Source organism: Notolepis coatsorum (assembly GCF_963971535.1).
Source record: "Notolepis coatsorum genome assembly, chromosome: 19".
Classification (NCBI taxonomy): domain Eukaryota; kingdom Metazoa; phylum Chordata; class Actinopteri; order Aulopiformes; family Paralepididae; genus Notolepis; species Notolepis coatsorum.
Genome location: NC_140183.1, coordinates 16,119,572 through 16,133,055, shown reverse-complemented (window position 1 = coordinate 16,133,055; position 13,484 = coordinate 16,119,572). Strand labels below are relative to the sequence as shown.

Sequence of the window (13,484 nt, the reverse complement as noted above, 5' to 3'; positions counted from 1 at the left end):
CACTGAGGAAGGTGCAGACACTGAGGAAGGTACAGACACTGAAAGTGAGGAAGGTGCAGACACTGAGGAAGGTGCAGACACTGAGGAAGGTACAGACACTGAGGAAGGTGCAGACACTGAAAGTGAGGAAGGTGAAGACACTGAGGAAGGTGCAGACACTGAAAGTGAGGAAGGTGCAGACACTGAGGAAGGTGCAGACACTGAGGAAGGTGCAGACACTGAAAGTGAGGAAGGTGCAGACACTGAGGAAGGTGCAGACATTGAGGAAGGTGCAGACACTGAGGAAGGTGCAGACACTGAAAGTGAGGAAGGTGCAGACACTGAGGAAGGTGCAGACACTGAAAGTGAGGAAGGTGCAGACACTGAGGAAGGTGCAGACACTGAAAGTGAGGAAGGTGCAGACACTGAGGAAGGTGCAGACACTGAGGAAGGTGCAGACACTGAGGAAGGTGCAGACACTGAAAGTGAGGAAGGTGCAGACACTGAGGAAGGTGCAGACACTGAAAGTGAGGAAGGTACAGACACTGAGGAAGGTACAGACACTGAGGAAGGTACAGACACTGAGGAAGGTGCAGACACTGAGGAAGGTACAGACACTGAGGAAGGTGCAGACACTGAGGAAGGTGCAGACTAGGGATGCCCCGATCACGTTTTTTGCCACCGATACCGATCACCGATCGTCGTGAGCCATAAAATGAGCCATAAAATTAAAATTTATTTTATATAATTTTTTTTATTTTATAAAATATATATATTATATAATTAGACTTGGACTTGTATTATCTGCGAGACATCGCCACCACGCAACAAGCTCCACTATCTGTGTGTACTCTAGTAGCCTCCAGCTACGGCCAGGATTCTCCTGCGCTGCAGCTGGACCCTATTGGTATAACGTTACTGTGCTCAGCAAGCCCTCAGCTCGAATACGCATCAAATCAGTGTTATAAGACATTGATATCAGGAGCTATCTGTAGCTACTGCTAGCCGGATATATAACGTTAATACAACGCCTCAGTGAATTATTTAGTTCAATGGGACATTTCGTTTTGAACAGTGAACTAACTTGCGCTAACGTGAGCTAACAGGTATCATACACGTCTCTACTAGACTTGCTGGAGCGTTTGTTGATGTCAGGAGCTATCGGTAGCTGGCCGGCTAGATACCGTTCGGTTAGACAATGCCTCATCATGTATTAAACTAAAAGTGAATAGTTGACTGGGTCATTTTGTAACGGTAGCTAAGCTAACGTTAGCTCAGGGAGACGCCGTCCTCCCGTGTCCCGTCCCACTAGACTAGACCCGTGTTTACATGCGTGCAGGAGGGGCTGGAGCAGGGGTGTACAGTGAGACATATATCTCGCACGTGCTACAGCAACAGCTGTCTGTGCGATGGATGGATTTACTTCAGTAGCACTGGTGCGATAGGGATTCGGTTCATATAGATACTCTTATTTTGAAAATCCTGTAGCGGGTCTCATTTCTGCCCACGCGCAGCTCCAGCTAGGCTCCGAAAGCTAGCAACGTTCAGGTGCATATGATGCTCTTATTTTGAAAAAACTCTTGTGACAACTCGACGAGTCGTATCCGCCCTATCCGTGCTTCTGCTAGAAGAGCAGCGCGTTGGTCGGTTGGTGCACGTTAACACAGCAGTGCGCCTACACGTCCCGAAATAAGTCCGTGGTGTTTTTTCTTTCTCGCAACGGGTCAAATGCATCTACATGCTTTGCACCGTCGCCATTCCTTTATGCGCACATCGCCCGAAATTAACGTTTATGTACCATTACAATCACTACAACGTTAGCAAGCTAACAAGCTAATCCTGAGCAGAGGGCGCAGAGCCAGCAGACACAGTGTGGAAAGGGAAATGGGGGGCACTCTCTCCCCTTCCCTGTGTGTGTGTGTGCGTGCGTGCGTTTGGAAAGACGATGAAGTCACTAGTCAGGACTCAGGACAGGAGTATATTATAGTAAACTGAGGATGGACAGATAATGATGATATTCAAATACAAGTTTCGAGAGGAGTGGAAGTTTGAAGACAGACTAGACTACAATATGATGCGGGGGTGGTGAGTTGAAACAGTGTGTGTGAATGAATGAATGAAAACTTTATTTAACAGATTGCAGAATGGGTACAATACAGTACGGCTCAATACACACAATTGTTAAGGGGATGCAGACCAGAGAAAGACGTTTGTCTTGTTTACATCAGGGTCCCCCATTGTGTGTGTGTGTGTGTCCCAACCGACCCCACTTCTATGTTTCAATAAATTATTTGCATTTAAAACTATTAACGCTGACTCCTTCCTTCAGTCCACTCAAAATTATGCTAATATTCCTTATGTTGTTTATGATATTAATTTAAAATAGCATATGAGAGTATCATAGTAATAATAACACATGGCGATATACTAAATGACAGCCAAACATGGCACTGCAACTAAATAACACAAATACAATAGGCACATTTGTGACTGTTACAAATATAACACGTTTTATACTTGTGCTACAAGATTTTGACCTGTGCTACAAAACTATCAACCTCTGTAGCACCAGTGCTATGTGCAAAAAAAGTTAACGTACAGCCCTGGGCTGGAGGGATGAGCAGACGCTGCACCACCCGGTGTCTGAGACAGAACTCAGCGACAGCGAGTGAGATCGGTTTTGACGATCGGCGAAAATAAAGCATTATCACCGATCACCGATCGCATATTTATACTGATTATCGGCCGATAACGATCGGTGGCCGATCGATCGGGGCATCCCTAGTGCAGACACTGAGGAAGGTGCAGACACTGAGGAAGGTGGCCCCATGCAGACACTGAAGTAACACTACGTGGTGGTGATGTGAAACAGCTTGGCCTCTAAACTCCATGGTAGAGCTTGTTAAACAGGCGTGTGGCCTGTAGGAGCAGCACCACTGAGAGCGAGCAGGGATGGCTGTACTGAGGAATGTGCTGTAACCACGACTAAATCTGTTTCCCTCATTCCACTCTGCTCATGTGTGCAGGCAGCACATTAACCTTTGAGACGTTCAAATTCTAAACTAGCCCAGCAGGTAGAGGAGAGTCATCAAAAAAGGTAAAAGGATAAAAGTAGACTATACACACAGTATTCGATTGCAGACATCTTGGTCACAAACAACAGGTGATCGATTAGCAGGTGATTATTATTAAATGACAACCGTGGCCAATGAGCTGTGGCACTGTGCCATGGCAAATAAATCAAGAGAATAATATGAATAGGTAACTTAGTGCTTGTGCCAGCACAGGAGATACGATTAAAATGTATTTATTGGCTATATACATATTTAAATCAATATCTTCCTTTTGAATAAAATAGGCTCAGGAATCAGGATTGTTAAAGCTAATTAGCCTAATCCATGTCAAAAAGAGTAGCCTATAGTACATTTATACAAACACACAAGAGAGGAGGAATAGCTTATAGCAGACTTAATGATTTTACAATATTTTTGCTAATGAAGTGAAATATTTATTATCATCAACTATCCAGTTACTTTTTATATAGTGTAATGTTACTTCAAATCGAGAGAGAGGGAGAGAGACGGGCTCATCCCCCCCCCCCCCCTCACCCCACCCCCCTTTCCTCACTATTGGAACTCTTAGCAGCTAACGTTAGTTAATAAACTTTATTTAGTAAGGTTTAGTTAAGTTTTTTTACCGCAAAAAAAAGAAGGCACTTCTCATGATGGCATCAAAAACAACATGTATCCGTTTGGACACCCAGAAATATTTGTAATAATTTTTTTAAAGGCGTGCACAGTGCACACTACAGAGAGGCATGCCATTTGGCATTTTCTTTTTTGTCCACTTTTTCTCCTTATTTTTCTCCCATCCCAATTTCGCCTTGCCAATTCTCCCTTCAATTCTCCCCTCCCCCGTCTCGAACGTTGCTAGACTACGCCTCCCACTGGTCGGCTGCAGTGAGGACCAAGCCTTGCATCACGTGTCCCCTCCGGTACACGAGGAGGCAGCTGTCGCATCTTTTCACCTGTACAGCGCAATCTCTCAGTGGTGAGGAGTAACGCATGGGAGGCTCACGCTGCCCCCGATGCTTCATGATTCTGCTGTACAGTCGAACCAACCGACCTGTAGGAGTCGCTGTCCACAACGTCCAATCCCCACCCACCAGCTTTCCCACCCTTAACACTGCCAATTGTGTTAGTATGAACGACCAGCCAAGCTGGTAGCAACGCCGAGAACTGGGCTCGAACCCAGCATCTCCTGCATTAGTGGCGAGCGCCTTGCCTACTGCGCCACTTAGCCACCCTTGCCCTCTGCATTTTGATGAGACATGGCACTGCCCAAAATTGGCTAAATATTAAACTCTTGGTTTCTGTTCTCCGGTTCCCCCCCTACACACACAAACGGGAGCAGCAAATCAGGCCTAAAATTGGCCCAATTCTCTTAGTGTGTGCCAGGCATAAGCCTCTTGTGATCATTGTTGGCTAATGGGGCCGAACCCTCACCTGTATAATTCTGGATGAACACAAATTGAATCATGAAATTGTTCCGTTTTCTCTGAACATGCACAGTTACAGCCCTACAATCAAGTAACTTTGACTTACCGTGGTGGTGTGTTGGGGTCTCGTCTCTCATCCTGCAAGATGAGAGCTAAACTTCAGTATAAAAGCCCCTGTATTGCACACTTACAAGCCTGTTGCCTTGGTAACACACAAGAGAAACTGAGAAATTGTCTTTTTCCTATACTTTACGAGATGACATGGTCAGGAATTAATTGCGGGATGAGAGACAAGACCTCCCAACACACCACCACGTTAAGTGGCGAAGTAAGCTAGCATGGTATGGTCGGCATCTACAGATTCCTTGCAATCTCTAGTTTCTATGGTATTCCGCTTTTCCTCTCACGCTAAATTTGAGCAACAGCCCCAAAAGATGGTAATGTTGGCAGGCAGCTATCAGATTTTCGATATAAGACAATAACCAGGCTTACGTGTTTTTTTATTAGGCCAATATCAGCCTGATTATATCCAATACATCGGTTGAACCCTAGCATGCAGCAGCAAACAGTTTTAATACACTGGCACAATCTTTTTTATTACTTTACGACTTTAAATGAAAGTCCAAGAAGTGTAGGCAAGAAATGTAGGCTTTTGCATTTTAGATTATTATTATTTTTTTTTTTTTATTAGCGATCTGAATTCATATTTCATCAACCGAGTCTACCGTTGGAAAATCAGCCACCCCAGGCGCTCAGATGTGAAAAAAGCGCCCCCTATCGTCTCCCAGATGGTAATTCACCCTTTTGGATTGGACTCAATGAAAAGGCATGAGAAAAAAAGACCCGGACTCCACATTTTACTTCTCACTCATGTAACCGGGGTCGATCAGCTTCATGCTGGACCCTCAGAGCAGCGGGGATTATGTGTTTTTACAGTATACGTGGTGGATCAATAAAAGGATCGATTTTCGGAATGGCGATCAGGAATTGGAATAATCCATTTGGATACCATCTGATCTCAGGTAAGGAATCTATTTTACCAGTATTAGGATAATCAGACCCGTTTGCACAGAGATATAAGCTTTTTATTTTTTTTGTGATATGGCTGTTTGACTCTAAGAGCGATCAGGAACTGAAAGAATCGATTTTCAGCGCGCGGCACTAGCGTGCACACGTAAACATATACTATCGATAATCTAGCGTTTATTTGAAAGTGATTCATAAATAGGCCGACAAATGACAACGTTCTATAATATTACAGTACGGGGCGATTATCATGTAATCATATTTTTTTTCGCGAAAACAAGGGGTTTTCTAAATGCTATGAAACGGAAATGAACCGATAAAAAAACAATCTGCTTCGACAATGTTGACTGGAAATAGGTCATTGATAATGCGACAGGCAGATTAGACACATAGCCATAATTTAAAACATAGATTAGGCGATATTAATGCTAACATTGAAGTGGATGTGGGCATTCAAGCACTAAATGTGCGCCCCCTGCTGGGCATTCAAAGTGTTAAGCCATTTTGAAGGGACGGTTTATGGTCTCTCTCAATTGACAATGAGAATGGACAGATAGCAATACTATAAAGTATAGATTTAGCTCTACAAACAGCCCCACGGACTATGCAAGTCTGTTTAGAAATGCTGGCCGTCTAGAGTGATTTTAGACCAGGGGTCAGGAACCTTTTTGACTGGGAGAGCCATAAAAGCCAAACATTTCTAAATATATTTCATTGAGAGCCATATAGTATTTTTAACGTATAATACATTAAATATGTCTTACTTTTAATGCGACTTCTGGTGCTGCATGGTTTTGCTGATGGCCTTGTAATCTGGTTCATACGTGGTGAGGTTGAGCTTCATGCAGGCGTTGAGGCTTCCATCAGTTAAACGTGAGTGTAGGTTGGTCTTAATGTTCCTCATATGCGAGAATGACTGCCCACATGCATATGTAGAGCCAAACATGGTCAATAAGGCAATACTCACGCTGCATTGTGTGGTATGTCACAGGAAGCTCGTTCCAAGTTTTAAGAATCAGCTGGTCTTCAGGCTGCTCGCTATATCTTCAGCTACAGATACTATTAGCTGTATCTTCAAAACTAATTTCTGTTTACTTTAAAATGACACAGTATTATTAAGAAATATCACAAGTATTAAAAAAAATAAAAATAAAATAAATGTACTCAAAAATGTCTGGGAGCCATATGCTGTCACCAGAAGAGCCATATATGGCTCGCGAGCCATAGGTTCCCGACCCCTGTTTTAGACGGATCCAAATGGCCATGAATGTGTTAAGGTGACAGAAGCACTTTTGTTAATTATTTAAGATTTCAAGTAAACGTCTACACCAACAAGGATCTTATTCCTTTTATTTTCATGAGCAACCAATCTCACTTGGACAAGCTATACACTAAAACTGTAATGCATTTAATTTGATTATTGCACATTTTGTAGCCAATTAAATATCAACAAAGAGTAAAAACCTCGAAGTCACATTTGCCGTCGTCTCTCAATAGTATAATAATTTACAATATTAAAAGGCTAACGATAGCATGTGATACGAGATAATTAATTAATAATAACAGCCAGTTTGAAGTTATCTTAGTTGGTTGCCGGTGCGGTACTGGCGTTAAGTGATGCCAAAGACAGAAGGGTGACTGACAGCTAGAAGGCATGCACATTACAGCCGGCTGCCTCAGACTCTGGAACAACAATGCTCTGTGCGCGTTGCTTTGTGGACTCCTCGCATGATATCAGGGCAGGTTTATGAAACTCTGACACCGGTGCAGACGCTTCGAAGCCCAAAAAAAGGTACTCGGTACAGCCCTAATAATCTGCAGCCATTTATAAACTGAGCCATATTGGATTAGGCTGGGTATTGGATTACAGGACATTAAGACCAGACATCCTGTAGTACTGACCAAGCCCGATGATGTGCCTCTGTGCTTGAGGCGTAGGGGTGTTAACCTGATAAGATAGTTAATAAGGTTTGTTCTCACCCAGGCCAAGCTACGAGAGAACCGGTTTTACCAGTGAGACGAAAATAACAAGAAATGTCTTGTTGAGTACTGGCCTCACATGTACACAATATCATGCATGTCCAACAACACAAGCAGCTATGGGAATGACACACCGACTTCACCCTCACTACTCCCAATTCACTTTTGGTTACAACTCACTTTCAGCGAGTGTCAGCATGAAATGTTGAGCATTTCAGGGAGACCTACAACTTGCATGCTAGGGCATGACTATGCGTCAGCATGAAATGTTGAGCATTTCAGGGAGACCTACAACTTGCATGCTAGGGCATGACTAATTAAGACTAATGCCATAATAATTAGGCCTAATGAGTCTGAATGCCTTTTTATAAGACCTGTGTCATAGTGGAAACACCATAATAATTACCACGCTGACAACCTCAGTCACCACAGAGGACTGTCTTCAACTCTAAATGCAGTCGCTTCTGGGGCGCCCCAGTGGCGAACCACATAGCGCGCTCAGCCGCGACACGGGCGACCCGGGTTCGATTCCCGAATCCTTCGTTATTTCCAGAATGTCTTCCCCCCACTCTGTCTTCCCCCCACTCTGTCTCCCATTTCTCCTCTGTCTCTCCCTACTGGACTGCCCAGTAGTAATAAAGCGATAAAACGCCAAAAAATAAATCTTTAAATGTAGTCGCTTCTAATGAAACAGTGTACTCTCTGCTAGTTTAATGGTGCTCCAGTCACCTGGAACTGTCAAGTGAGGCGGGGAGCTCAGATCATTATAGTCCCGAAGTGTGAGTGAGGCTCTAAATTATACTGCTAAAAAGTTTGATACGTCTGGTAGTTTCGTTCAATTAACACAACGCTGGACCCACCAAGGTCATAAACACATTAAGTTGGGCATAGTATGTTGCTTCTCCTTCCCGACTACTGATTGTGAGCTGTACCCAAAGCTGTAAAGGAATGTGAATCACTACCCACTTTCAAAACCACTCTCAAAGAGCACCTACAGGAGACTGCAATTCGAAACTGGCCCCTGTAAATGTCCCAACCCAACCCCCTCCAATGTACAGTAAATGACGAAGTATGGTTGTCAATATTCCAATGTACAGTTTTGCTTACAGTTGTACAGTGTGTCCCCCCCCCCTCCAATGTACAGTCCCCCCCCCACTATACCCAACCTCCTCCAATGTACAGTTTCTACCTCAAATGAATATACTCTCTTTTCTGGAGTCTTTTTGTATCACAAACAGTACTGTATTTGCAAATCTGGTATGTCATAAATGTATCTATGTAGCAGTACTGTCTATCTGTATGTCATGTATGTCATATTATGTTATGAATTGAAAATGGGGGACCCTGATGTAAACAAGACGAAAGTCTTTCTCTGGTCTGCATCCCCTTCAATTGTATGTATTGAGCTGTACTGTACCCATTCTGCAATCTGTTAATAAAGTTTTCAATCAATCAATCAACTTCACTGCAACGCTACCTGTCACTCTCTCCGTCTCCACACACATGACATAATAAACAACGTTGGCTGGAGACGTCGCCTGGCTAGTACTGTGATTGTCAAACTCACACATGATGATCCAAAGTCGGTTCATTTTCTGGCTAAACTCGAGACCATTCTCGTCAGGCGCCTGCCAGGTTCTTCATTGGAATCAGTGGAGTCTGCAGCACAACCTGGTTGAGTTTCCTCGCTACTAGCTGGCAGTAGCTAGCGTTAGCAACAACTTGAACATTATTACCAAAGTTTTAAGAAAGAAAAAAAAACATTTGACTTGTTTAACTCGCTTTCTGTGTACAATTAAGACTGGGCGTATATCTTTCCTTCACTTTGTGACATGTTAACGCTGGCGATCTTTTTTGCTGTGCTTGAAGAGTTGCCACGGTTGGTAGCTCAGCTAGCTCCTCACTTTTCCTACTAAACGAGCCGTATTCCCGTTTCCCCCAACTGTGCTCGCGGGAGCTAGCGGTTAGCTATAAGTGGGGGGAAAGTAGCAGGCTAGCACGACTAACCCGCTTAATAATAACACAGCGATGCAGACGAACTCTCGCCAAGAAGAAAATACATACCCGACGTCAACTTCGTTCTCCAGCAACTTTCAGGTTATTTGGAAGAACTCTTGTTGTATTCCCAACCTATAGGTGAATGAAAACGTCGCGCCCTCCCTAGTAGCTCCTCGCCGCTGTGCCCCGGCGGTCAGCAGCGACAGTGGCTTCCAAGTTGCCCTGAATGTATAATGACAATAATTATTATGGCTCGAGCCGCTCGACAGATGCTGTGGGGCCGCGCGAGCTACTTTTTAGCATTGTTGCCCAAGGCAGCTTAGGGGCGCGTGCAGTGGAGGGACTGGGAGGGGACCTTTCGGCTTAGCAGTTAGCAGGAGTAGTAAACAGGACGGGACGGCGTCTATTCGAAAGGCAACCGGTTTATCCTTCCGCGTTCGCGTTTTGCGCTCTGATTGGCCACTGCTGTTTCTGGTCGCACCAATCGTGTGACGGCAAGTTCTTTCGCCTGTTAAGCTTAGCCACTCTTTCGAAGTTGGTTAAGGTTAGAGTTTGTCTTAGAGCATGGCGATAGAACGCCAGCCCTGATTCCAAACTCTAACCTTAACCAACTTCGAAAGAGTTGCCTAAGCTTAACCAGTGATAAACTAGGCGTTAGGTAGTTTGCGGAAATGGGCGCGTCACGCGATTGGGCGCACATGTCACATGACCAGAAACGTCAGTGGCCAATCAGATTCGCTAAACGCATAAACCGGTTGCCTTTCGAATAGACGCGGACGGGGCGCCTGTATATTTTCCCCAACGGAGTTTCACTTCCGCGTTCGGTTTGCGCGATCTGATTGGCCACTGACGTTTTTCTCAGCGCCAATCGCGTTACTCCTAACAAACTGGTTAAGCTAGGCGACTCTTTCGAAGTTGGTTAAAGGCCCACTTGCATGTTGTATTTTTGTTCAATAAACAATGTGACTAGGCCAACAGTGACTTTCATGAAGAGGGGGGAAATTGACCCAGTTTTAGCGTTTTTATCAAACATTTTGTCTGCTCAACCACAACCACATGGATATTTTAATCCATGGTTCATAACGTGCGCGTGTCATCTTAATGATGACGTCACAGCAGGTACAGGGCAGCAGGGGCCTGAGAATCACACGCAGGTAGTGGCAGGAAGCAGAGAGCCTTCTTGTTACTAGTACTAGGCTAGCCGAGGAGCTAGTATCTGTTTCACCTAACACTATTGCTCCGTGATCATAGCCATTTATCTCTAAAGCTAACCACTATTTGTAAAAGCCACAACCACGTTACCATATTTGTAAATAATACTAATGTAAATCATTGTGTCATTGTACATATTGTGTATATAATGTTAGTAGTTAGCTAGCTTGCTAGCCGGCTATCCCGAAACTCCTAACATGCCCCGATTTAAAATGGTTCTCTCCTCTTTGTATACGTTTGTCCTCACAAACAACGTATTCTGCCAGGGAACTTATGGACACGGCCGTAGTTATAAGGTGTTTGAGCTTGTAACGTTAATGTTAGTTAGCTATCGTGGTAGCCCCTTTTGTGACTGTGATGCACAGAGTGCAAGGGGCTACTATCATATCAACATTCCGTGACATGTAGCTTGCTAGCCGGCATGATGCGTGCAGTGCTTTGCCCCACAGATCTGAGAAGAGGACCTGCACATTTTACTCGTTCCCCAAACTCTTTTACATGCCCCGATTTAAAATGGTTCACGACAGTAGACATAATGCTAACGTTAGCGGGGTAACGTTAACTTTAGCCAGAGCCATATAGCCAGCTTGGTACTATGACCCGGGGATAATGCGACAGCCTAAAGACCAATAGCGCTGCTGTACTGAACAACAGGCTGCCTAGTGGTACATGTAGTTCTTTTTTTATGACATTAAAAACCTTATAACTACCTTGTTTCAACCAAAAATGCAGTTGTAGCTGGTCCATCAAAGTCTCTCCGACGATTAAACCCATTTGCGTCTTGTAAGGTGTCCATTTGGATCAAGGAAATAGCTTTCTGCACTCGTCAAACTCCATTGTAGTGGATCAGAAGTAGGGGAAAGAGGGGCGGTTAGGTGGTCGAGCGGAGATTGCGTTCGTCACCAGCCCCGGAGCTGTGAGCTTGATTCGCCTGTTCGAATCCAGCTCACAGCTCCGGGGTTGTCACCAGCTTGGCTGGCTGTCTGCACTGATACAATTGGCTGTATCAGAGGGTGGGAGAAGCTGGCGGGGTGGGTCCGGGTCGTTGTAAACAGCGACTCCTACAGTTCGGTCGGGGCGCCTGCTAAGCGCGGATTGGACGTGAGGGGGATAGTGTGGTCCTCCCACACGCTACGCCCTCTCAATGAGAATCCGCGCTGCCAGGTGAAAAGAAGCGGTGATTGGCTGGACGTGTGTCGGAGGAAGCACGTGGTAGCCTCCACTCTCCCAAATGATCTGACTGTGGGGGGTAAAGCGCAGCGACCAGGAAGGGACTGGGAATTGGCATACGACTAACATTGGGATGGGAGAAAATCGGAGGAAAATGGAGGAAAAAAAAAAAAAAAAAAAAAGAAGTAGGGGAAAGTTACCTGAATGAATGAATGAATGAAAACTTTATTAACAGATTGCAGAATGGGTACAGTACAGTACAGCTCAATACATACAATTGTTAAGGGGATGCAGACCAGAGAAAGACTTTCGTCTTGTTTACATCAGGGTCCCCCATTTTCAATTCATCGTAACATATATGACATACATGACATACAGATAGACAGTACTGCTCCATCTATACATTTATGACATACCAGATTTGCAATTACAGTACTGTTTGTGATACAAAAAGAGTCCAGAAAGAAAAGAGTATATACATTAGGCGTGGAAACTGTACATTGGATTGGGTAGGTGGGGGTGGGGGGGGGACTGTGCATTGGAGGTGGTTGGGTGGGTCCACCTACCGTGACGTCACGGCACTGATAGCGTCTGATAAGCTTTTTGATTGGCTCCATACATGTTATTCGTGCATGGACATTTTTAACCCTTTCTGAGTGGAATTTCCGGCGTCAAATGAAAAAAAATAAATAATGAAAATAGATACCAATGATGTAAACTACCCAGAATTGAAGAGTAGGGTTTAACCTGCAAGTGGGCCTTTAAGGTTAGGGTTAAGGTTAGGGTTAGGGTTAGGGTTAGTTGGTTAAGGTAGGGTTAAGGTTAGTTGGTTAAGTGGTTAGGGTTAGTTGGTTAAGGTTAGGGTTAGTTGGTTAAGGTTAAGGTTAGGGTTAAGGTTGGGGTTAGTTGGTTAAGGTTAGGGTTAAGGTTAGGGTTAGTTGGTTAAGGTTAGGGTTAGGGTAACAGCCTGCTGGCGCGATTGTTAGGAGTAACACAATTGGCGCTGAAAAAAACGTCAGTGGCCAATCAGATCGCACAAACCGAACGCAGAAGTGCAACTCCGTTAGGGAACATATACACGCGGACGGCGTAGACACCACTGCACTTCCGCGTTACATGGAGCTTGTGATAGACCACTGCACTTCCGCGTTACATGGAGCTCGTGATGGGGAAGGGGGGACGAGAGCACGTGAATGAATGTTGATTGAATCTTGACGTCAAGGCTCTTCTTCTTCTTCTTCTTTTATATTTCCGGCAGACTACGCGTCAAGGCTCTAATCAACATTCATTCATTTGACCCCCCCACCCCCTTCCCCCACTTTCTCAGGGCTCAAAATACCGGAAGTGTTGCAGTGGTATTATGGCGTGGCTTGCCAGCCAGACTGGGATGTCACTTTGTTAAAAGTGTGGAAAAAATATTTTTCAACACATTTGGCTCTTTCATATTATTACTAAGTGGTGTAGTTTTCAAACTTTTCGAGAAGTCTGAGAAAGGGACGAGTATAACACGCATCATTCTCGTGTTACTAGTTATTTCAGGAATAATTGCTTGGAATGGAATCCACAGACTAGATCTTCAATAGCATAACAACAACAATAATAATAACAATAACAACAGTTT

General features: G+C 44.5%; 1 protein-coding gene across 2 annotated transcripts in view; it reads right to left on the bottom strand.

Moving 5' to 3' along the window:
* Nucleotides 1-9,776, bottom strand: part of plekhf2 (pleckstrin homology domain containing, family F (with FYVE domain) member 2) — a 57,344-nt gene extending 47,568 nt beyond the window's left edge. Inside the window, exons 1-2 of one of the 2 annotated variants that reach the window (XM_084336421.1) lie at nt 9,548-9,776; nt 4,584-4,615 (exon numbers count right to left, since the gene is read on the bottom strand). In XM_084336421.1, the coding sequence (XP_084192547.1) occupies nt 4,584-4,614 (31 nt within the window). In that variant the 5' untranslated portion in view covers nt 4,615; nt 9,548-9,776. The remainder of the gene's footprint in view (nt 1-4,583; nt 4,616-9,547) is intronic. The other variant, XM_084336422.1, reaches the window with a different exon arrangement.
* Between the last annotated feature and the right edge of the window lie 3,708 nt (nt 9,777-13,484).